General features: G+C 43.3%; 1 protein-coding gene across 2 annotated transcripts; it reads left to right on the top strand.

The window, feature by feature from the left end:
- The first annotated feature begins 2,421 nt into the window (after nucleotides 1-2,421).
- On the top strand, nucleotides 2,422-24,299 carry LOC115155449 (probable serpin E3). Of its 2 annotated transcripts, none has more exons than XM_029702071.1 (7): nucleotides 2,422-2,645; nucleotides 12,257-12,746; nucleotides 21,060-21,527; nucleotides 21,869-22,067; nucleotides 23,086-23,186; nucleotides 23,461-23,631; nucleotides 24,183-24,299. In XM_029702071.1, exons 2-7 carry the CDS (start codon nucleotides 12,479-12,481, stop codon nucleotides 24,269-24,271), a joined length of 1,296 nt encoding a protein of 431 aa, XP_029557931.1. In that variant the 5' UTR covers nucleotides 2,422-2,645; nucleotides 12,257-12,478; the 3' UTR covers nucleotides 24,272-24,299. The 2 variants fall into 2 exon arrangements, with proteins under 2 accessions (XP_029557931.1, XP_029557930.1); XM_029702070.1 differs by having other exon boundaries at nucleotides 2,422-2,787.
- Nucleotides 24,300-25,182: the final 883 nt, after the last annotated feature.

The raw sequence follows: 25,182 nt of genomic DNA, 5'->3' as shown, positions 1-25,182 counted from the left end.
GCCACACTTGTCAGGGGGATGGATTATCTTGGCAAAGGAAAAATTCTCACTAACAGATGCAAACAAATGTGTGTGTGTGCGTGCGTGCGTGCGTGCGTGTGTGCGTGTGTGTGTGTGTGCGTGTGTGTGTGTGTGTGTTGGAGTGTTGGTGTAGTACTTGCCAAAAAAAATAAAAAATAATCTAAAGTCTTTAAAAAGTCTGTCTGGTGCAAGGGTCTGTTAAGGTTGCTAGGGGCTGTTAGGGTTGCTAGGGTCTGTTAAGGTTTCTAGGGTCTGTTAGGGTTGCTATGGGCTGTTAGGGTTGCTAGGGTCTGTGAAGGTTTCTAGGGTCTGTTAGGGTTGCTAGGGTCTGATTGGGTTGCTAGGGACTGTTAAGGTTGCTAGCGTCTGTTAGGGTTGCTAGGGTCTATTAGGGTTGCTAGGTTCTGTTAGGGTTGCTGGGGTCTGTTAGGGTTGCTAGGGGCTGTTAGGGTTGATAGGGTCTGTTAGGGTTGCTAGGCTCCGAACTGTAAAGATGATGGATAAAATATGTGTCCTAACAGGACTCAGTCACAAATAATCATTCATTACCAGATAGTTTACAGTTGTGGCCAAAAATATTGGCACTCTTGCACTTTTTTCAAATAATGCATAATTTCTTCCAGAAAACGGTTGAAATCAAACATATTTTGGTATCCACATATGTCCTATATCTTCAGTGTGCAGTTGAACAAAACAAATAAATCTGAATAATTTACTAAATCTTAGCTAATTCCACAAAAAAATCCTAAAATGTCCCAGACAATAATATTGGCACCTTCTAGAAGTAGTTAAAAATAATTAGATTTCAAGCAGGTGATTCTCATTTACTTTGGAATTGAACTCAACTGTGGTGAGTTGAAGGTGCCTGCTGTATAAAAATCACATATTCAACCAGTTTGGACAGAGAAAATTACTCATTCTCCTATTTTGTGTCACTGTGTGTACTGCAATGACCATGGACAAAAGAAAGAAAACCAGAGAATTATCTGAGTTCAGACACAAGATTATAGCCAAGCATGGACAATCTCAAGGCTACAAGTCCATCTCCAGAGACCTTGATGTTCCTGTTTCCACCCTACGTAATATTATCAAGAAGTTTAAGGCCCATGCCACTGTAGCCAGCCTCATTGGACGTGGCCACAAGAGAGAACTTGATGGTAGATTACAGCGAAGGATTGTTTGAATGGGGGAGAGAGTACCTCGGTCAACTACCACACAGATTCAACCTGACCTTCAGACACAAGGTATGACAGTTTCAACTCGTACCATCCATCGCCAACTCAATGAAAGGGGGTTATATGGTAGGAGACCCAGGAGGACCCCACTGCTGAGAAAAAGACCGAAAAAAGCCTGACTGCAATTTGCCAAAAGACACCTGAACATGACAAACTCCTGTGGACAGATGAGACCAAATTAGAGGGGTTTTTTTGTTGGTAAAGCTACACCATCTCTATGTTTACAGAAAACAAAATGAAGCTTTCAAAGAAAAGAACACCTTCCATACAGTCAAACATGGAGGAGGTTCAGTGATGTTTTGGGGGTTGCTTTGCTGCCTCTGGCACTGAGTGCCTTGAACGTGTGCATGGTATCATGAAATCAGGTGAATACCAAAGACACCCTTCTAATCTGGGAGAACTGGTATTTTGGAGCGCAATGTCAGACCCAATGTCAGAAAGCTGGGTCACCGTCGAAGGTCATGGGTCTTCCATCAAGACAATGATCGCGAACACACTTCAAAAAGCAGCCAGAAATGGTTCAAGACAAAATGCTGGACTGTTCTGAAGTGTCCAGCAATGAGTCCAGATCTAAATCCCATTGAAAACTTGTGGAGAAATCTCAAAACAGCAGTTAGGAGAAGGTACCCTTCTAATCTGGGAGAACTGGAGCAGTTTGCACAAGAGGAGTGGGCCAAACAACCCGTACAGAGGTGCAGGAAGCTCATTGATGGTTAAAGGAAGTGCTTGATTGCAGTTATTTAGACCAAAGGTTGTGCTACCAAATTTGAAGTCTAGGGTGTCAATAATTTTGTCAGTACCATTTCTGTTTATTTACTGATTTAAATGGATATATTAAGTTCTGAATCAAAAACAAAGGTTATGTAATATTAACAGTGAAATAACGAATTGTGGAGACCAAATTCTTCGTTCAATTTAAAATTATTTTAAGGGAAAATTGTTGAGTTACTTGAAAAAAATGCAAGGTTGCCAATATTTTTGGCCACGACTGTAATGATACATTCCATAGCGTCTTCCCATTAGAAGCCTAATGCAGTACTGGGATGGTCAGTGTGTTGTTATCTTCTTTTTAGAGATGCCATTTGATCACCACAACAAATAATTCGGGGACCGACTGTCTTCTGGTAAGTGTGTGTGTGTGTGTGTGTATGTCTTTTTTCTCAGTTCGTGTTGGGATTTGCTGGTCGGTGACATGCCTCCCTGCGCCTGGCTCCTTCTAGTGCCGGTTCGGGGAAGTGGGCATTCTAGCCGAGTGGTACGGACATCGCCGACAGAGACCGCAAACACGGAGCACTCCCTTTAAACACAGTCTTATGACTGAGAACCCGCTCACCACTCAAGCAGCTGGCTACGCAAGGCGCAGACACAACAAACACCCGGACAGGAGAGGTGAGAGGGATATACGCGCACACAAGCTCTCCAGTGACAGTGATAGAGGACTTTAGTGGAAACCAGATCTTTGGAGATAACTGTCAGGAATTGGGACAGATAGGTGACATAATTGTAACCTTCCTATTTACCTGACTTGCAGGTAAGTTTCTGGCATGTGTATTTGCCATGTTTAAGGCCAAGCGCAATTATGACAGACTTACAACTGTGATGAGTTTTAACTTAAAATTATTGCAGATCATTTAAGTTCCCTATTTGTTGGCTTATATGGTTTCCATTAGCTTTGGCTCTTTAAAATACAGTACCAGTCAAAAGTTCTACATTGTATAATAATAGTAAAGACATTACAACTATTAAATAACACATATGGAATCATGTAGTAACCAAAAAAGTGTTAAACAAATCAACATATATTTTATATTTGAGATTCTTCAAAGTAGCTACCTTTTGCCTTGATGACAGCTTTGCACACTCTTGGCATTCTCTCAACCTGCTTCATGAGGTAGTCACCTGGAATGCATTTCAATTAACAGGTGTACCTTGTTAAAAGTTAATTTGTGGAATTTCTTTCCTTCGCAATGCGTTTGAGCCAATCAGTTGTGTTGTGATAAGGTAGGGGTGGTATACAGAAGATAACCCTATTAGGTAAAAGCCTGAGTCCATATTGTGGCAAGAACAGCTCAAATAAGTAAAGAGAAACGACAGTCCATCATTACTTTAAGACATGAAGGTCAGTCAATCTGGAAAACGTTGTGCAGTTAAAAAACCATCAAGCACTATGATAAAACTGGCTCTCATGAGGACCACCACAGGAAAGGACGACCCAGAGTAACCTCTGCTGCAGAGGATAAGTTCATTAGAGTTACCAGCCTCAGAAATTGCAGCCCAAATAAATGCTTCACAGAGTTCAAGTAACAGACATATCTCAACATCAACTGTTCAAAGGAGATGATGAGTTTAGGATGAGTTGGACCGCAGAGTGAAGGAAAAGCAGCCAACAAGTGCTCAGCATATGTGGGAACTCCTTCAAGACTGTTGGGAAAACATTCCTCAAGAAGCTGGTTGAGAGAACGCCAAGAGTGTGCAAAGCTGTCATCAAGGCAAAGGGTGGCTAATTTGAAGAATCTAACATATATTTTGTGGTTACTACATAATTTCTTATGTGTTATTTCATAGTTTTGATGTCTTCACTATTATTCTACAATGTAGAAAATAGTACAAATAAAGAACAATCCTTGAATGAGTAGGTGTGTCCAACCTTTTGACTGGTAATGTCTGTATGGAATGTATAACATTTATAAAGGTTATGTCTACTGGGTAAGGAACATGTGCCTAGACAGTATTTCAGTCATGATCATTATAGGCATAGGCTACATGTATTTGCAACCTGGAATCAGAGGTAGACTTAACATATATAGTAAATGTAAATACGGGACACTCCAAAGAGTTGCTACGTTTCGTATGGTATGTATTAATTTGCGGATGTCCATCATCAATTTCGTATGATATGTTATAAATTGCAATTCGTACAAAATGTTACGAATTTGCCAAACATATGATACGTTATGAATTCTAATTTGTTTTGGCTAACATTAGCTACGTGGCTAACGCTAACATTAGCAAGGTGGCTAACATGATCTAGTCTAGTGGTTAAAGTTGGGTTAAGGATAGGGGAATGGTTAGCTAACATGCTAAGTAGATGCAAAGTAGATAAAAAAAGTGGTAAGTAGTTGAAAATGTGCTAATTAGCTAAAATGCTAAAGCTGTCAGTGATGAGATTTGAACACACAACCTTTGGGTTGCTAGATGTTTGCTTCAGACGCCTACCAATCCACCATAACCAAGCCCCCATCTTTTGTTTTTGCCTTAAAGGGATACTTCAAGATTTTGTCAATGAAGCCGTTTATCTACTTTCCCAGAGTCAGATAAAATCATAGTTACAATTTTATGTCTCTGCATGCAGTTTGAAGGAAGTTGGTAACTAATGTTAGCGTAATTGCTAACTAGCGGTAGCGCAATGACTAGAAGTCTACGGTAACTGCTAGCATCCCAAGATATCCCTTTAAGTAACCTTCTGTCTTATCCTCTTGAGACTCTCATCCCGTTAGCGGGATCATTTTCCAGCGAAAACTCCTGGCGACATTAGCATAACGAAATTCAATATTTTTTTTTCAAATATAGGACTGTCTCATATCGTTTTATAGATACACCTCTCTTGAATCGACCCTCGTCGTCCGATTTCAAAAAGGTTTTACAGGAAAAGCACAACATTAGATTATGTTAGAGGAGTACTTGGTAAAAATAGCATCATTTGAATTTTCCGACCAAGCACATGCATCACAAATAACCAAAAAACAGCTAAATGCAGCACTAACCTCTTACAAACTTCATCAGATGACACACCTAGGACATCATGTTACACACAGCATGCATTCTTTTGTTCAATAAAGGTCATATTTCTATATAAAAACAGCATTTTACATCGGCGTCTGACGTTGGCTAACTATTTTCCCATAAAATGCGTCCCGGGAAACAGTGCTACAATTTCATAAATTACTATTCGAAAAGATTTTTTTATTTTATATTGTCAATCTAAGATTTATAGATGAATATCTCTTGAAAGCACCCGTCATAACAGATTTTAAATTAACTTTACAGGGTAATCACACTTTGAGATAAAAGGGGATGCGATACTCAGAAAATGAGCTAGAAAACCTAGCTCGGCGCCATCTTGGAACAATCGCAAATCACATCTGATCTTGTATAATATTGTCAATAATCCCTCACCTTTAGTTGTCTTCATCAGAAAGCACTTCCAGGAATCCCAGGTCCACGACAAATGTATTTTCGGTCGAAAAAGTCCATCCTTTATGTTCCATTAGCTTGCTGTTGTTAGCGCGTCTGAAGGCTGTATCCAAATGTTGATCCGGGCGTGGGACTTAGGTTACGAAAAATAACTTTTTTCCCTCCTTTAGGTTCGTTCAAACATGTCAAACGTTGTATAACATTAATCTTCAGGGCCTGTTTCAACAAGAGAGCCAATAAGATTCGAGTGGGACGATTGCAATGTGTTTCAAAACGTTTCCAAAGGTGGGGGTAGACACGGCCGCCGACGTCACAATGCTGATGGCCCTCCTACTGTGACCAATTGCCACAGCGTCTCCTTCACTGAGTTTCGACAGTAGAAGGCTCAAAACACTTTGTAAAGACTGGGGACATCTAGTGGAAGCACTAGAAAGTGCTCAATGAACGATTTTTCACGTTGTGAATTACAGGCAAGGCTGTGAAGTCGAGTCCACAATTCAGAATCCCACTTCCTGTTTCAATCGGTCTCGGGGTTTTGACTGCCATATGAGTTCTGTTATACTCACAGACACCATTCAAACAGTTTTAGAAACTTTAGGGTGTTTTCTATACATATAGAATAAGTATATGCATGTCCTAGCTTCTGAGTTTGATTAGTAGGCCGTTGAAAATGGGAACAAATTTTTTCCAAAATGCGCTGTGGTGCCCCCTATGGTAGGATATCCTCAAGAGGTAACCATACCAAACATAACATATCACACTATATAATTTTAGTGTCCCTGATTCACATTTACTATGCTACGTGTGGATTCATAGTTATCAAACACAACGGAGGTAGGCCTGATCACTGACAATGATGAGACAGCCTATAAGGAAGAGGTCAGAGACCTGGCTGTGTGGTGCAGGACAACAACCTCTCCCTCAACGTGAGCAAAACAAAGGAGATGATTGTGGACTAGAGGAAAAGGAGGACTGAACACGCCCCCTATTCACATCGATGGGGTGGTAGTGGAGCAGGTTGAGAGCTTCAAGTTCCTTGGTTTCCACATAATCAACAAACTATCACGGTCCAAACACACTAAGCCAGCCGTGAAGAGGGCACCGACAAAGCATATTCCCACTCAGGAGACTAAAAAGATTTGGCATGGGTCCTCAGATCCTCAAAAGGTTCTATAGCTGCACCACCGAGAGCATCCTGACTGGTTACATCACTGCCTGGTATGACAACTGCTCACCCTCTGACTGCAAGGCACTACAGAGTGTAGTGCGTATGGCCCAGTACATCACTGGGGCCAAGCTTCCTGCCATCCAGGGCCTCTATACCAGGCGGTGTCAGAGCAAGGCCCTAAAAATTGTCAAAGACTCCAACCACCCTAGTCATAGAATGTTCTCTCTGCTACCGCACGGCAAGTGGTACCGGAGTACCAAGTCTAGGTCCAAAAGGCTTCTTAACAGCTTCTACCCCCAAGCAATAAGACTCCTGAACAGCTAATCAAAGGGCTACCCAGACTCCTCTTCTACGCTGCTGCTACTCTCTGATATTATCTATGCATAGTCACTTTTACTCTATCTACATGTACATATTACCTCAATTACCTCGACTAACCGGTGCCCCCGCACATTGGCTCTGTACCGGTACCCCCTGTATATAGCCTCGCTTGTTATTTTACTGCTGCTCTTTAATTATTTGTTACTTTTATTTTAAATTTTTTACTTAACACTTATTTTCTTAACTTCTTAAAGCATTGTTGGTTAAGGGTTTGTAAGTAATCATTTCACTGTAAAGTCTACACTTGTTGTATTCGGCGCATGTGAGAAATACAATTTGATTTGATTTGAGACGACTATTAGACCAGATTACGTGGTTTTCTACGCATGAGTTTAGCTAGCCAACGTCGCAATGACATCGCCTACAAGTGTGATCGGGGTTTTCTAATTGGAGAAGCAGTTTTAGCCCATCATCATACTGTACTGTCTTTGATTCAACACCATTCAGCAATATGGCGTGCTTTAAAATTAAAATACTTCCCGGCTTTTAATGCGCCATCGGGAGTTTTCCTAAGGAATGGGTGGATGATGTCATCACTATCACTGGTTTATTTCTGTTTCTATTGATTTTGGCCTTCTTTAAAAAACATAAAAAAGTTTATTTAAACTAGGCAATTCAGTTAAGAACAAATTCTTATTTACAATGACGGCCTACCCCGGGAAAAACCCGGAAGACGCTGGGCCAATTGTGCGCCGCCCTATGGGACACCCCAATCATGGCCGGTTGTGATACAGCCTGGATTCAAACCAGGTACTACAGTGCCTTAGAACGCTGCACCACTCGGGAGCGCAAATACTACTACTATAGCCCAAAGAAACACATTGAATAATTCAATCATAAATGGCAAAAAATGACAGTCAGAAAAATAAATAATGAATAAGGTTTTGAAGTGTCTGTCCTATATCTAAGAGATATAAGAAAGCTCAGGGAATATATATATATATATATATATTTTTTTTTTTTACACATTTTTAACCCCTTATTTTTGTTGGCACTAAACTACCTCCATACTTCCATTTGTTACCTTCAGATGACAGTTGTGATTCCGCCCTTTCCACAAAGTGGTCATAATAGTGAATACGTTAAACTGTTCAGACGCTACAGACGTTTTCGTGAAAATACCAATTTTCGGGATGTCTCATAGTCTAACAAGCTCCTAGCTCGCCACCTTCTACCGCAGATAAGGATGGCTGGCGGATGTATTGGATTGAGACGCAGCCCATGCAAAATCCTGATATCTCTAGTTTAAACTGACAGATTTTGCTAAGGATTTTTTTGTTACTATGTTACTTTGATTGACGCACAGGTTATCTAGTGATCTCATGATCACTAGATAACAAAAGTTGTTTCGTTTCGAGATCACAAGATCATCAAAATTCCATCATCATCCATTCATTTGTTCAGATGCATGATAACAAACCACCTCATCAAGGTGCCCTCTGGGTGGGTCGCGGGGGCATTTAAGCCCTGAACGATGCCTGGCCTTCCGCACCCAAGACCACAGTCAAACGCATGCGAGGTACAACGCAGCTAACTTGGCTAGTCTTGTGAGCTAGCTAGTTAGCCAGGTAGTCGTGTTAGCTAGCTAGCAAACTAGCTTGTTATCTATGCTGGTTGTTAGCTTGCATTACTGATGTGTATAATTATAAGGGACCCTTCATGTTTTGTGGATAATAAGCTATATTCCTGGCAGGCTAATCAGATTTAATAGCATCCTCAGAAGCTGATAAATCAGGATGCTGCCTCATATCAAATCAAATCAAAGTGTATTTGTCACGTGTGCCGAATACAACAGGTGTAGACCTTACAGTGAAATGCTTACTTACAGGCTCTAATCAACAGTGCAAAAAAGGTATTAGGTGAACAATAGGTAAGTAAGAAATAAAAAAGACAGTGAAAAATAACAGTAGCGATGCTGTATGTAAGGCTCCTTGCAAACAACCTACAAGGCAGCATCCTGACTTATCAGCATCCTGACTTATCAGCATCCTGACTTATCAGCATCCTGACTTATAAGCATTCAAGTCTGCTATTAAGTCAGATCAGCATGCCCGGAATAAAGCTCACTCACTCTTGATCCTATACATAATGCACTGAATGCTGTTAGGTTCTAAACATCAGAGTAAGAATGAAAGCTTAATCCACATTTATTCACCCCAAGGGATCGAACAGCTGAACAGACAAAGACATGGTTCCACCAGCGGTGGTATATATATACCCCAATTTGGGGTTGAATCTCCTTTTTCTCTCTAAACACCACATCTCTGTTGCTAGGCAGGAAATTAAGTGACACGGGAAATAAACTGTTCCTTCTCCCTTAATGTGACCTGACCTGACCTCAGCCCCCATTCCTCACTAATCCACAACTCCCCACCCTTATCAGTGCCTGCCGAGATGTGATCGTCTTTCCTTCACTCAGTACATTCCAAGCTTAATTGCCTCCACCATATACATTCCTCCTACAGATACCCATTAACTTCTGGTGTAGACGCTAGACTATGGCACCCCTCATGTTTCTATTACAATTAATGATGAATAATATTTCAAGTTTAGAAATCCAAACTCATCAATGCTTATCAGCTTGCAAGGAGCTTTACATATGAAACAGCCTACAAGGCAGCATCATGACTTATCAGCCTTTGAGTCTGCTTATCAGACTGTCAAAAATATAGCTCACTCACTTTGTAAATGTAAATATTATCGATAAAACATGAAGTGTTCCTTACAATTATATATCAGTTGTGCAAGCTAACAACTAGCGTAGATAACAAGTTAGCTAGCTAGTTATCTAGCTAGCAAGACTACCTAGCTAACTAGCTAGCTAGCTCACAAGACTAGCCAGCTAGCTCACAAGGCTAGCCAAGTTAGCTGCTTGCATGCGATTGGCTGTGGTCTTGGGGGTGCCACACAGCCTGGGAGACAGGGTTGCCTGTCAGGCATTGTTCAGGGCTTAAATGCCCCACGAGGGCTTAGCTTCCCCACAAGCTCTATAGCTCAAGGTAAGGGATATTTAGCTTGCTAACATTCAAACTTATAAACTGATGAGTTCCAAACACAAATGAAAGCATGATGTCAGCATGAAATGTACCGTCCCTTAGTGTAGCAATCAATAAAAATGTACAGTTGAAGTCAGAAGTTTACGTACACTTAAAACTCGTTTTTCAACCACTCCACAAATTTCTTGTTAACAAACTATAGTTTTGGCAAGTCGGTTAGGACATCTACTTTGTGCATGACAGAAGTAATATTTCCAACAATTGTTTACAGACAGATTATTTCACTTATAATTCACTGTATCACAATTCCAGTGGGTCAGAAGTTTACATACACTAAGTTGACTGTGCCTTTAAACAGCTTGGGAAATTCCAGAAAATGATGTCATGGCTTTAGAAGCTTCTGATAGGCTAATTGACATAATTTGAGTCAATTGGAGGTGTACCTGTGGATGTATTTGAAGGCCTACCTTCAAACTCAGTGACTCTTTGCTTGACATCATGGGAAAATCCAAACAAATCAGACAACACCTCAGAAAAAGAATTGTAGACCTCCACAAGTCTGGTTCATCCTTGGGAGCAATTTCCAAATGCCTGAAGATACCACGTTCATCTGTACAAACAAGAGTATGCAAGTATAAACACTATGGGACCACGCAGCCATCATACCGCTCAGGAAGGAGACGCGTTCTGTCTCCTAGAGATGAACGTACTTTGGTGCGATAAGTGCAAATCAATCCCAGAACAACAGCAAAGGACCTTGTGAAGATGCTGGAGGAAACAGGTACAAAAGTATCTATATCTACAGTAAAACGTGTCCTATATCGGCATAACCTGAAAGTCCTCCAAGCAAGGAAGAAGCCACTGCTCCAAAACTGCCATAAAAAAGCCAGACTATGCTTTGCAACTGCACATGGGGTCAAAGATCGTACTTTTTGGAGAAATGTCCTGTGGTCTGAAGAAACAAAAATAGAACCATTGGGCCATAATGACCATCGTTATGTTTGGAGGAAAAAGGGGGAGGCTTGCAAGCCGAAGAACACCATCTCAACCGTGAAGCACGGGGGTGGCAGCATCATGTTGTGGGGGTGCTTTGCTGCAGGAGGGACTGGTGCACTTCACAAAATAGATGGCATCCTGAGAAAGGAACATTTTGGATATATTGAAGCAACATCTCAAGACATCAGTCAGGAAGTTAAAGCTTGGTCGCAAATGGGTCTTCCAAATGGACAATGACAACAAGCATACTTCCGAAGTTGTGGCAAAATGGCTTAAGGACAACAAAGTCAAGGTGATGGAGTGGCCATCACAAAGCCTTGACCTCAATCCTATGGAAAATTTGAGGGCAGAACTGAAAAAGTGTGTGCGAGCAAGAAGGCCTACAAACCTGACTCAGTTACACCAGCTCTGTCAGGAGGAATTGGCCAAAATTCCCCCAACTTATTGTGGGATGCTTGTGGAAGGCTACCCGAAACGTTTGACCCAATTTAAAGGCAATGCTACCAAATACTAATTGAGTGTATGTAAACTTCTGACCCACTGGGAATGTGATGAAAGAAATAAAAGCTGAAATAAATCATTCTCTCTACTATTATTCTGACATTTCACATTCTTAAAATAAAGTGGTGATCCTAACTGACCTAAGACATGGAATTATTACTAGGATTAAATGTCAGGAATTGTCAAAAACTGAATTTAAATGTATTGGCTAAGGGGTATGTAAACTTCCGACTTCAACTGTATGTGCTGATCCATCGTGGGCTCTGATCCACCGTGGGCTCTGATCCACCGTGGGCTCTGATCCACCGTGGGCTCTGATCCACCGTGGGCTCTGATCCACTGTGGGCTCTGCCGCCTCAGTCATACTGTCAATCTAACGTCAATACATCCACTCCTATTTATACAGTTTATCTCGTGATCTTGACCCACCCAAAAAGTTTTTTTTGTCGTGATCATGAGATAAATAAGTTGTGATCTCAACATAACAAGGGAATCCTTTTCTTTTAATTCGTATGTCCTCTGGATTTCCATAAGTAACTAAGTCTGGTGTTACAATGAAAAGTTATTCGATCAAGAACTATTCATGAATGTATCTAAGGCAACACCTGATATCATCAGGGATCACAAATCATTGACTTTGTATTATCCTTGTCAAGTTTTACGCATGTCTATTTTTTTTAAACTGCCAAATAAAATCAATCTATGTAGTGACACGGAACAATAAGACTATGTTATAACATGACCTACCCTCCTTGTCTTTGTAGTGACCCCATCCCTGTGGGCCCCATCTCTGTGGGCCCCATCTCTGTGGACCCCATCTATTTGGGCCCCATCTCTGTGGACCCCATCTCTGTGGACCCCATCTCTGTGGACTCCATCTCTGTGGGCCCTATATCTGTGGACTCCATCTCGGTGGGCCCAATCTCTGTGGGCCCCATCTGCCATCAACATCTACATTTGTCCTTTGACCTTTCACCTCCAAGGTCATGTGTCGCCTGTCGATGACCTCGCTGTTTGTCTACTTCTGGTTGGTGGAGAGGGGTCAGTGTGACGCCTTCAGCCTTCAAGACACCAGGGGAGAGCTGCACGCAGAGTTCGCCGTCAGCCTTTACCAAACGCTCACCAAGACAGAGAACAACTCCAACTTGATCGTGTCGCCAGCGAGCGTCTCGCTGTCCTTGGGTCTTCTGCAGCTGGGCGCCCGCGGCAACACGCTGGCGCAACTGGTTGCCGCACTGGGATATGACATCAAAGGTAAGAAAGCCCGCCCACCAAGCAGAGCCCCATGGGCTAAGAGGTCAAAGGGCATCCAGAGGATGGCTGAGCCCTTTAACTAGCATCTTTACCACTGTGGGTTTATTTTGTTCTCCATTACGGTTTGTTTAAATCAGTCACCTGAGAATACCATTCCCTTAAACTGGTGCCGGGCTGCACCGTTGGTACGGGGTCCTGTGGGCCAATTGGTATGGGGGGTCCTGTGGGCCAATTGGTATGGGGGGTCCTGTGGGCCGGTAGAGTGGTGTCTGGAGCCTTAATACCTGCCTCTGCTTTGTAATCAGATTATTCAGAGGATAACACTGAGACTCTGGGGTCGAAAGGTCATGGTGTTACACATTAGTCACTAAACCAGTAAAGTTTAAAAGGTCATGTAGAGAAGGGCATACTTCAGGCAGAGAGAGAGAAGGAGCATATTTTATTGATTTATCAGCATACTGGATTGATAAAAAAGGTGAAAGGTGCCAAAGTGAAGAAAAGGTTTTGACTCTAAGCCACGGGTGGCTGTGTACAGTATATACACATGTGGTATGGACCTGGGCTCGATGTCACATGCGTTTCTCAAAACACTGCGTAGATTTAACCGCCATTGGAGAATGTGTCGATACGATACTGATAGGATGGAAAGCAGCCTTGCTCTGATCATTTTTCTCCCTTCAAATATTACCTTAACATTAGTCCACAATACGGATGACGGATCAGCGTCCTAGAGCGATATTATCACCTATATCTGCAAATATTTAGGCTTATTCTTTGGCACATTATTGTGCACATCTTGTTACACATCATGAAATATTGAGGCAAAAATCACAGACGGTAGCCAACAATTAGCAAAATAGAACTCAATCGAGCATGAACATTACATTTTATTTGAATATGATTGAAATAAACTCAGCAAAAAAAAAAAAACATCCTCACAATCAACTGCGTTTATTTTCAGCAAACTTAACATGTGTAAATATTTGTATGAACTTAACAAGATTCAACAACTGAGACATAAACTGAACAAGTTCCACAGACATGTGACTAACAGAAATGGAATAATGAGTCCCTGAACAAAGGGTGGGTCAAAATGAAAAGTAACAGTCAGTATCTGGTGTGGCCACCAGCTGCATTAAGTACTGCAGTGCATCTCCTCCTCATAGACTGCACCAGATTGGCCAGTATTTGCTGTGAGATGTTACCCCACGCTTCCACCAAGGCACCTGCAAGTTCCCGGACATTTCTGGGGGGAATGGCCCTAGCCCTCACCCTCCGATCCAACAGGTCCCAGACGTGCTCAATGGGATTGAGATCTGGGCTCTTCGCTGGCTATGGCAGAACACTGACATTCCTGTCTTGCGGCAAATCATGCACAGAACGAGCAGTATGGCTGGTGGCATTGTCATGCTGAAGGGTCATGTCAGGATAAGCCTCCAGGAAGGATACCACATGAGAGAGGAGGATGTCTTCCCTGTAACGCACAGCGTTGAGATTACCTGCAATGACAACAACCTCAGTCCAATGATGCTGTGACACACCGCCCCAGACCATGACGGACCCTCCACCTCCAAATCGATCCCGCTCCAGAGTACAGGCCTCGGTGTAACGCTCATTCCTTCGACAATAAACATGAATCCGACCATCACCTCTGGTGAGACAAAACTGCGACTCGTCAGTGAAGAGCACTTTTTGCCAGTCCTGTCTGGTCCAGCGACGGTGGGTTTGTGCCCATAGGCAACGTTGTTGCCGGTGATGTCTGGTGAGGACCTGCCTTTCAACAGGCCTACGAGCCCTCAGTCCATCCTCTCTCAGCCTCTTGCGGACAGTCTGAGCACTGATGGAGGGATTGTGCGTTCCCGGTGTAACTCGGGCATTTGTTTTTTCCATCCTGTACCTGTCCCGTAGGTGTGTACCAATCCTGTGCAGGTGTTGTTACACATGGTCTGCCACTGCGAGGATGATCAGCCGTCCGTCCTGTCTCCCTGTAGTGCTGTCTTAGGCATTTCACAGTACGGACATCACAATTTATTGCACTGGCCACATCTGCGGTCCTCATGTTTCCTTGCAGCATGCCTAAGGCACGTTCACGCAAATGTACAGGGACCCTGGGCATCTTTCTTCTGGTGTTTTTCAGAGGTAGTAGAAAGGCCTCTTTAGTGTCTTAAGTTTTCATAACTGTGACCTTAACTGCCTATCGTCTGTAAGCTGTTAGTGTCTTAACGACCATTCCATAGGTGCATGTCCATTAATTGTTTGTTTCATTGAAAAAGTATGGGAAACAGTGTTTAAACCTTTTACAATGAAGATCTGTGAAGTTATTTGGATTTTTACTGACTTTTTTGCTGACTTTATATGGGTCCATAGCCGCGGGAAGTAGTTTAGGGGTGAGAGTGGTGAGACTTTTTTTTTAGCCCTTACAAAAGGCAGAGTTGCAAAGAAAAAGCCATATCTCAGACTGGCCAATAAAAAAAAGATTAAGATGGGCAAAAGAACACAGACACTGGACAGAGGAACTCTGCCTAGAAGGCCAGCCTCCCAGAGTCGCCTCTTCACTGTTGACGTTAAGACTGGTGTTTTGCGGGTACTATTTAATTACGGTAATTTCCGGACTATTGAGCGCACCTGAATATAAGCCGCACCCAATGAATACATTTTTTTTATATTTTTTTTTAACATAAATAAGCCGCACATGTCTATAAGCCGCAGGTGCCTACCGGTACATTGAAACAAATTAACTTTACACAGGCTTTAACGAAACACGTCTTGTAACAAAAATAAATAGGCTTTAACGAAACACGGCTTGTAACAAAAAATAAAAAATTAGCAGTAAATAGTAGCCTACCAAGAAAGTCATTGGTCACTATCTTCCTCCTCCTGTGCACTGAAACAAAAAAGTCATCTCCTTCGGTGTCGGAGTTGAATAGCCTCAGCATTGCTTCATCCGATATTCGGAGGCAAATCCCCCGCTGAGCCCTCTTCAACACGCAGCAGTCCAGCCTTTCGAAACCCGTTGATGATAGTGGATTTTTTGACAATGCTCCACGCTGTCAGGACCCACTGGCAGACTTGACCATAAGTTGCTCTTCGCATGCGGCCCGTTTTAGTGAAGGATTTCTCCCCACTTGTCATCCAAGCCTCCCACTGAACACGGAGCGCCACCTTAAATGCACGATTTACACTGATGTCGAGTGGCTGCAAATACTTTGTTGTGCCCCCAGGAATCACAGCTGGAATTGAGTTTGTCCTCTTGATGGCTTCTTTCACCGAATCTGTTATGTGGGCCCTCATGCTGTCCAAAATTAGCAATGCCTTGTTCCTGTGAAAGAATCCTCCCGGTCGCTTGCCGTAACACTCCGTATGCCATTCATGCATTAGGCTTTCCGCCATCCATCCTTTCTTGTTGACTTTCACAACAATTCCTCTCTGGAATTTTTCTTTTGGCATCGTCGTGCGTTTAAAAATCACCATCGGTGGAAGCTTTTCTCCTGATGCCGTACAGCTCAGAACACAGGTGAAGTGCATTTTTTTCATGCCCAGTTGTTTTCAGCGTGACGGATGATTCGCCTTTCCTGTTGACAGTCCGAGTGAGAGGCAGGTCAAACGTCAGAGGAACCTCATCCATATTTATGATGTCGTGCCAATGGAATGCTCCGCTATCTTTGCATCAGTGAATTTGCGGAAGTTTTAAACTTTTTCCTCGTAGTCGGGAGGGAGCTGCTGACACAGACTCGTCTGTACCCTGATGGACAGGCCTTTACGTCTCATAAATCTGAGACACCACGATGGTCCACCTCTAAAATCCTCAAACTTCATTGCGGTGGCGATTGTTTTGGCTTTCAGTCGGATCTGCACAGTTGAAACTCCTCGTCCGTCTGCTCTCTGTGTGTTGACCCAGTCTTCAAGCTCATTTTCTAGTTCGGGCCATCTGCTTTTCTTCCCTCTGAAAGCTTTAGTTGTCTTTTTGCACTGAGTCAATTCCTCACGCTGCTGTTTCCAACGTCTTATCATCGACTCATTAAGACCAAGCTCCCGTGCAGCAGCTCTATTTCCTTTTCCAACAGCCAGATCAATCGCCTTCAACTTGAAAGCTGAATCATATGCATTTCTCCGTGTCTTTGCCATGATGAGGGTGACAAAATAACTACCGTTATCAGAATGATGGGAAGTTTGAGAGCGCTCGATTTAATCTAAACAGTAAACAAAAAAGTTGTTTGACCTTAACCCGTTCGGCAATTTCATTGGTCTAACGAAAGCTTCATGCCGCCAAAAACTGAGCACGTCACAGAATGTTTTTTTTTTGAGAAAACATTTTTGAAAGCGGGAAAAATCCATATATTACCCATTGTTTAAGCCGCGAGGTTCAAAGCGTGCGAAAAAAGTTGCGGCTTATATTCCGGAAATTACGGTAAGCTGCCAGTTGAGGACTTGTGAGGCATTTGTTTCTCAAACTAGACACTCTAATGTACTTGTCCTCTTGCTTAGTTGTGCACCGGGGCCTCAAACTCCTCTTTCTCTTCTGGTTAGAGCCAGTTTGCGCTGTTCTGTGAAGGGAGTAGTACACAGCGTTGTACGAGATCTTTAGTTTCTTGGCAATTTCTCGCATGGAATAGCCTTCATTTCTCAGAACAAGAATAGGCTGACTAGTTTTTTGCTTTATTTATTTCACCTTTATTTAACCAGGTAGGCAAGTTGAGAACAAGTTCTCATTTACAATTGCGACCTGGCCAAGATAAAGCAAAGCAGTTCGACAACATACAAAAACACAGAGTTACACATGGAGTAAAACAACATACAATCAATGATGCAGTAGAAAAAATAAGACTATATACAATGTGAGCAAATGATGTGAGATAAGGGAGGTAAAGGCAAAAAAGGCCATGTGGCAAAGTAAATAAAGTATAGCAAGTAAAACACTGGAATGGTAGATTTGTAGTTTGAAGAAAGTTCAAAGTTCAAATATAAATTATATGGTGCAAAGGAGCAAAATAAATAAAATAAATAAATACAGTAGGGGAAGGGGTAGTAGTTTGGGCTAAATTATAGATGGGCTATGTACAGGTGCAGTGATCTGGGAGCTGCTCTGATAGCTGGTGCTTAAAGCTAGTGAGGGAGATAAGTGTTTCCAGTTTAAGAGATTTTTGTAGTTCGTTCCAGTCATTGGCAGCAGAGAACTGGAAGGAGAGACGACCAAAGGAGGAGTTGGCTTTAGGGGTGACCAGAGAGATATACCTGCTGGAGCGCGTGCTACAGGTGGGTGCTGCTATGGTGACCAGTGAGCGGAGATAAGGGGGGACTTTACCTAGCAGGGTCTTGTAGATGACCTGGAGCCATTGTGTTTGGTGACGATTATGAAGCGAAGGCCAGCCAACGAGAGCGTACAGGTCGCAGTGGTGGGTAGTATATGGGGCATTGGTGACAAAACGGATGGCACTGTGATAGACTGCATCCAGCTTGTTGAGTAGGGTATTGGAGGCTATTTTGTAAATGACATCGCCGAAGTCGAGGATTGGTAGGATGGTCAGCTTTACGAGGGTATGTTTGGCAGCATGAGTGAAGGATGCTTTGTTGCAAAATAGGAAGCCACTTCTAGATTTAACTTTGGATTGGAGATGATTGATGTGAGTATGGAAGGAGAGTTTACAGTCTAACCAGACACCTAGGTATTTGTAGTTGTCCACAAATTCTAAGTTAGAACCGTCCAGAGAAGTGATGCTGGACAGGCGGGCAGGTGCAGGCAGCGATCGGTTGAAGAGCATACATTTAGTTTTACTTGTGTTTAGGAGCAGTTGGAGACCACGGAAGGAGAGTTGAATGGCATTGAAGCTCGTCTGGAGGGTTGTTAACACAGTGTCCAAAGAAGGGCCAGAAGTATACAGAATGGTGTCGTCTGCGTAGAGGTGGATCAGAGATTCACCAGCAGCAAGAGCGACATCATTGATGTATACAGAGAAAAGAGTTGGCCCAAGAATTGAACCCTGTGGTACCCCCATAGAGACTGCCAGAGGTCCGGACAGCAGGCCCTCCGATTTGACACACTGAACTCTGTCAGAGAAGTAGTTGGTGAACCAGGCGGCGCAATCGTTTGAGAAACCAAGGCTAGAGTCTGCCGATGAGGATGTGGTGATTAACAGAGTCAAAAGCTTTGGCCAGGTCAATGAATACGGCAGCACAGTATTGTTTCTTATCGATGGCGGTTACGATGTCGTTTAGGACCTTGAGCGTGGCTGAGGTGCACCCATGACCAGCTCTGAAACCAGATTGCACAGCGGAGAGGGTGCGGTGGGATTCGAAATGGTCGGTAATCTGTTTGTTGACTTGGCTTTCGAAGACCTTAGAAAGAAAGGTCTTTGTTTCTGGACATTTTGAGCCTGTAATCGAACCCGCAAATTCTGATGCTCCAGATACTCAACTAGTATAAAGAAGGCCAGTTTTATTGCTTCTTTAAACAGTTTTCAGCTGTGCTAACATAATTGCAGAAGGGTTTTCTAATGATCAATTAGCTTTTTCAAATGATAAACTTGGATTAGCTAACACAACGTGCCATTGGAACACAGGAGTGATGGTTGCTGATAATGGGCCTCTGTATGCCTATGTAGATATTTCATAAAAAATCTGCCGTTTCCAGCTACAATAGTCATTTACAACATTAACAATGTCTACACTGCATTTCTGATCAATTTGATGTTATTTTAATGGACAAAAAATGTGCTTTTCCTTCAAAAACAACGAACAAAGTGACCCCAAACTTTTGAACGGTAGTGTACATACATGCAGTACATACATGTACATACATGTACATACACACTTTATATGTACACATACATACATACATACATGCACTTGCCATTGCAGAGCTGGATTAAATGGTTGGCTGGATCCTGGTGTCTTCTTCACTCTTGTTTTGGAATACATCGTTTCCTCATCACATTCTTGAACACATAAGGTTTCCATTTGGGTCGTCACTATCTGGACAAGTTGCAAAATCGTATCTAGAGTCAGCTTACTCTAACCCTTAACCATTAGTGGGGAAGACCAGTTCTATTTATCTTCTTAAAATCTGATCTAAACCTAACCATAACCACACTGCTAACCTAATGCTTAACCATAACCACACTGCTAACCTTATGCCTAACCGTAACCACACTGCTAACCTTATGCCTAACCATAACCACACTGCTAACCTAATGCTTAACCATAACCACACTGCTAACCTTATGCCTAACCGTAACCACACTGCTAACCTTATGCCTAACCATAACCACACTGCTAACCTAATGCTTAACCATAACCACACTGCTAACCTTATGCCTAACCGTAACCACACTGCTAACCTTATGCCTAACCATAACCACACTGCTAACCTTATACCTAACCATAACCACACTGCTAACCTTATACCTAACCCTAACCACACAGCTAACCTTATACCTAACCCTAACCACACTGCTAACCTTATGCCTAACCATAACCACACTGCTAACCCTAACCACACTGCAAACCTTATGCCTAACCCTAACCACACTGCTAACCTTATACCTAACCATAACCACACTGCTAACCTTATACCTAACCATAACCACACTGCTAACCTTATACCTAACCCTAACCACACTGCTAACCTTATACCTAACCCTAACCACACTGCTAACCTTAACCCTAACCTATCAATTAAATGTATTTATAAAGCCCTTTTAACATCAGCTGATGTCACAAAGTGCTATACAGAAACCCAGCCTAATATTCCAAACAGCAAGCAATGCAGATGTAGAAGCACGGTGGCTAGGAAAAACTCCCTAGAAAGGCCAAAACCTAGGAAGAAACCTAGAGAGGAACCAGGCTCTGAAGGGTGACAAGTCCTCTTCTGGCTGTGCCGGATGGAGATTATAACAGAACATGGCCATTTAAGGCCAGATTGTTCTTCAACCTACACCAAATTGCTAACCATATGCCTAACCCTAACCCTGACCACACTGCTAACGTTATGCCTAACCCTGACCACACTGCTAACGTTATGCCTAACCCTGACCACACTGCTAACGTTATGCCTAACCCTGACCACACTGCTAACGTTATGCCTAACCCTGACCACACTGCTAACCTTAACCCTAACCCTGACCACACTGCTAACGTTATGCCTAACACTGACCACACTGCTAACGTTATGCCTATCCCTAACCACACTGCTAACCTTATGCCTAACCCTAACCTTAACCACTCTGCTAACCTTATGCCTAACCCTAACCATAAATGAAAACCAAAAAGCTAATTTAGTAGGAACCTAGCCACTGATTCCACTTCCGGTCTCTCCAGATATGCAGGTGCATGACTTCCTGTTGCGGTCGCAGGGGGATTTGGGTAACTCCAGTCACGGGGTGCAGCTCCGGCAGGCCTGCGTCCTATTCATCCAGAGCGGCGTCCAGCTACTTCCTGTTTTTACCCAGCATGCAGCAGCCTTGGGCAACAGCAGTCTGGCGCGAGCCAACTTCAGCCAGCCCAACTACAGTCGAAGCCAGCTGCAACAGTGGGGACGCAACCACGGCACCGGTGAGCCCCTCCAATCCAGTGGCAGTGGGGAGCTGTTTGGGTCTGGCGAGGCTCAGGAAGAAGCCTTGTGGTGGGGACAGCGGCTGCAGATGGCCCTGGTCAACACTGTGAACTTCCGGGGAGTGTGGCAGAAACAGTTCCTCTTCACTGACACCCAGAACCTTCCCTTCACCCTGTCGGACGGCAGCACCATCAAGGTGCCCATGATGCACCAGGCCACAGAGGTCAACTTTGGTAAGTGAGAAGAGACAACGGCAATATCTTTCTGTCTGTCTCTCCCTTTGGCTGTGGCTTACAGTCAATCCATCAAGTACCACACCACATTTAGCTTAACGGTAGAGTTTGGGTTTTGATTCGTACTATAGTAATCTAGATCATTTGACATTCTACAAGACATTGTAAAGTACAAGTGTTTAGTGCTTCTGCATCGCTTGCTCTTTGGGGGGTTCTAGGCTGGGTGTCTGTAAAACACGGACAACTGCTGATGTAAAAAAAGGATTCTAAAATCCATACGATTGCTTATCCTGTGCCCTTATCAAAGCTGTCCCTCCCTTTGTTTCCCCATCTATGAGTAGGTCAGTTCCGCACCTCGTCTGACCAGCGCTACACAGTTCTGGAGCTGCCGTACCTGGGCCGCTCCCTCAGTCTGCTGGTGGCTATGCCCAGTGACAGGAAGACACCACTGTCCTCGCTGGAATCCCAGCTAACCCCCAACGCTGTGGCCACCTGGGACACCGGCCTCCGTAGAACCAAGATGGATGTCTTCATCCCCAGGTAGCCTACACATATCAATATGTTTTCATTTAAAAACATGTATTATACCAGGTTAGTATCACTGATGTAAAAACATTTATTATACCAGGTTAGTATCACTGATGTAAAACATTTATTATACCAGGTTAGTATCACTGATGTAAAACATTTCCTAGCCCAAACTGGCTTCCTTTCCCTGTATCCTAATTTCCTGTATCCTAATTCCCTGTATCCTAACGTTGTTTGCTAAGAGGGATACCTGGGACAACCTAACTTCACGCCATTGAAGTTGACATTTAAAACGGTTTAGGGTAAGGTAAGTATTATGGTTTATAGGGTATTTTGTATTTATTATGGATCCCCATTAGTTCCTGTCAAGGCAGCAGCTACTCTTCCTGGGGTTTATTATGGATCCCCATTAGTTCATGCCAAAGCAGCAGCTACTCTTCCTGGGTTCCAACAAAATGAAGGCAGTTTATACAATTTTAAAAACATTACAATACATTCACAGATTTCACAACACACTGTGTGCCCTCAGACCCCTACTCCACCACTACCACATCTCTACAGCACTAAATCCATGTGTATGTATAGTGCGTATGTTATTGTGTGTGTGTGTGTGTGTGTGTGTGTGTGTGTGTGTGTGTGTGTGTGTGTGTGTGTGTGTGTGTGTGTGTGTGTGTGTGTGTGTGTGTGTGTGTATGCATGTGTCTGTGCCAGTGTTTGTGTTGCTTCACAGTCCCCGCTGTTCCAGAAGGTGTTTTTTTTATCTGTCTTTTTAAATCTGATTCTACTTCTAACATCAGTTACTTGATGTGGAATAAAGTTCCATGTAGTCATGGCCTCTATGTAGTACTGTGTGCCTCCCATAGTCTGTTCTGGACTTGGGGACTGTGAAGAGACCTCTTGTGGGATGTCTTGTGGGGTAGGGTCATCCCAAGGATCCCCATAGCATTTACCATGTCCTAACCTCCATGATGCCTGATCTAGCGTGGCCAAACAGGATAATGGTAGTGTAATGCACACTGTCATTCAACAGGTTTAAAATGCAGAACAGGTTCAACCTGAGGTTGGTTCTGCCGTCGATGGGGGTCAGTGACGCCTTCAACCCAATGGCAGCAGACTTTACTGGACTCTCAGGTACAGAACACTTAACTGCCTTATCCTAGTTTAATATATATATAGAGATTAGGGTTGGGGTCAAATTCCATTTCAATTTGTGTCAATTCAAGGAAGTGAACTGAAATTCCAATTCTCTTCAATGCTTTTCAAAACGAGGAACATTTTAAAAATTGGAATTTGGTTTACTTTCTGAGTGGAGCTATAAAACCTTGTATGGGGCTCCATGTCATCCTCAGTACACTCTGCAGATGACTGTCCACTACTTAAAAACATTGTGTTTTTCTCTCCACAGCAGAGGAGGACCTATATGTGTCAGATGCCTTTCATGAGGCCAGGATAGAGGTAACAGAGGACGGGACCAAGGCAGCTGCAGCCACAGCTATGGTGCTACTCAAACGATCCCGAGCTCCCGTCTTCAAAGCAGACCGACCTTTCTTCTTCCTCTTGCGACAAGTCAGCACAGGTAGGCCTACCATGCAGAAAATGAACAGATGGCTTGCATATGTGATAAGGCCTGAGGGGGTGTGGTATATGGCCAATATACCACGGCTAAGGGCTGTTCTTACGTACGACGCAATGCAGAGTGCCTGGATACAGCCATTAGCCGTGGTATATTGGCCATATATCACAAACCCCCTGAGGTGCCTTATTACTATTATAAACTGGTTACCAACGTAATTATAATAGTAAAATGCATTTTTTTTGTCATACCTGTGGTATACGGTCTGATATACCATGGCTTTCAGCCAATCAGCATTCAGGACTCAAACCATCCACTAATATTCAACACAGTAAAAGAAGCATGCTATAGCTGCGTTTACACAGGCAGCCCAATTCTGATCTTTTGCCACCGATAGTTTTTTTGACCAATCAGATCAGTGGCAGATCAGATTTGGGCTGACTGTGTAAACACAGCCTTAGTCAGTGTGTTGTATTGCCGTTACAGCATCACCTTGTTAGTTTGGTCTTCTATTAATCGTTCCATTGTTCATCCCTCTCTCTCCTTCTCTCCAGGATCTGTTCTATTCATGGGGCGTGTGGTGAATCCAGCTGATCAGGCAGCCAAGGACCCCCCTACCTCCACCCTAGGACCTCCACCCTAGGACCCCCTTACCTCCACCCTAGGACCTCCACCCTAGGACCCCCTTACCTCCACCCTAGGACCCCCTTACCTCCACCCTAGGACCTCCACCCTAGGACCCCCTTACCTCCACCCTAGGACCCCCTTACCTCTACCCTAGGACCCCCTTACCTCTACCCTAGGACCCCCTTACCTCTACCCTAGGACCTCCACCCTAGGACTCCCTTACCTCCACCCTAGGACCTCCACCTTAGGACCTCCACCCTAGGACCCCCTTACCTCCACTCTAGGACCTCCACCCTAGGACCCCCTTACCTCAACCCTAGGACCCCCTTACCTCCACCCTAGGACCCCCACCACCATACCCCAGCTCATATTCAACCCCAACACAGTACCTATATTTATTGGGGACCAATAAGAGGTTTCCAGACATCAGAAAGAGGGACAATATTTGTTGTACATATCTGTAAATAAAATGTAAATACATCTGTGTTTTTCACCCAAAGTGTTTTGGTCATTTACTTCTGTAGCGTAGGACTACTGGCTATTTCCTGGTTGATCCATGGTCACGGAGAGGATTCAGAAACTCTCACATCCACCAAATTAATAAAACTCATGTCAACACTAATTTCCCATAGATTACTTGTGGAAAAATTTAAAAAAATCAACCTCTGGAGAGATTTCTGATTGTCATACAGTCGAAGTCGGAAGTTTACATACACCTTAGCCAAATACATTTAAACTCAGTTTCACAATTCCTGACATTTAATCCTTGTAAAATTTCCCTGTCTTAGGTCAGTTAGGATCACCACTTTATTTTAAGAATGAAATGTCAGAATAATTGTAGAGAGAATTATTTATTAAAGCTTTTATTTCTTTCATCACATTCCCAGTGGGTCAGAAGTTTACATACACTAAATTAGTATTTGGTAG

This window comes from Salmo trutta, chromosome 20 (genome assembly GCF_901001165.1).
Source record: "Salmo trutta chromosome 20, fSalTru1.1, whole genome shotgun sequence".
NCBI lineage: Eukaryota > Metazoa > Chordata > Actinopteri > Salmoniformes > Salmonidae > Salmo > Salmo trutta.
Note: the sequence above shows the minus strand (reverse complement) of the source record. Positions and strands in the feature narration are given on the sequence as shown.

Bases quoted from the DNA above. Each gene is read 5' to 3' on its own strand.
- LOC115155449 (XM_029702071.1), top strand. From the start codon at position 12,479: ATGTGTCGCCTGTCGATGACCTCGCTGTTTGTCTACTTCTGGTTGGTG. The intron at 21,528-21,868 runs GTAAGTGAGAAG...ATCTATGAGTAG, and splicing joins GGCCACAGAGGTCAACTTTG to GTCAGTTCCGCACCTCGTCT. The intron at 23,187-23,460 runs GTACAGAACACT...TTCTCTCCACAG, and splicing joins AGACTTTACTGGACTCTCAG to CAGAGGAGGACCTATATGTG.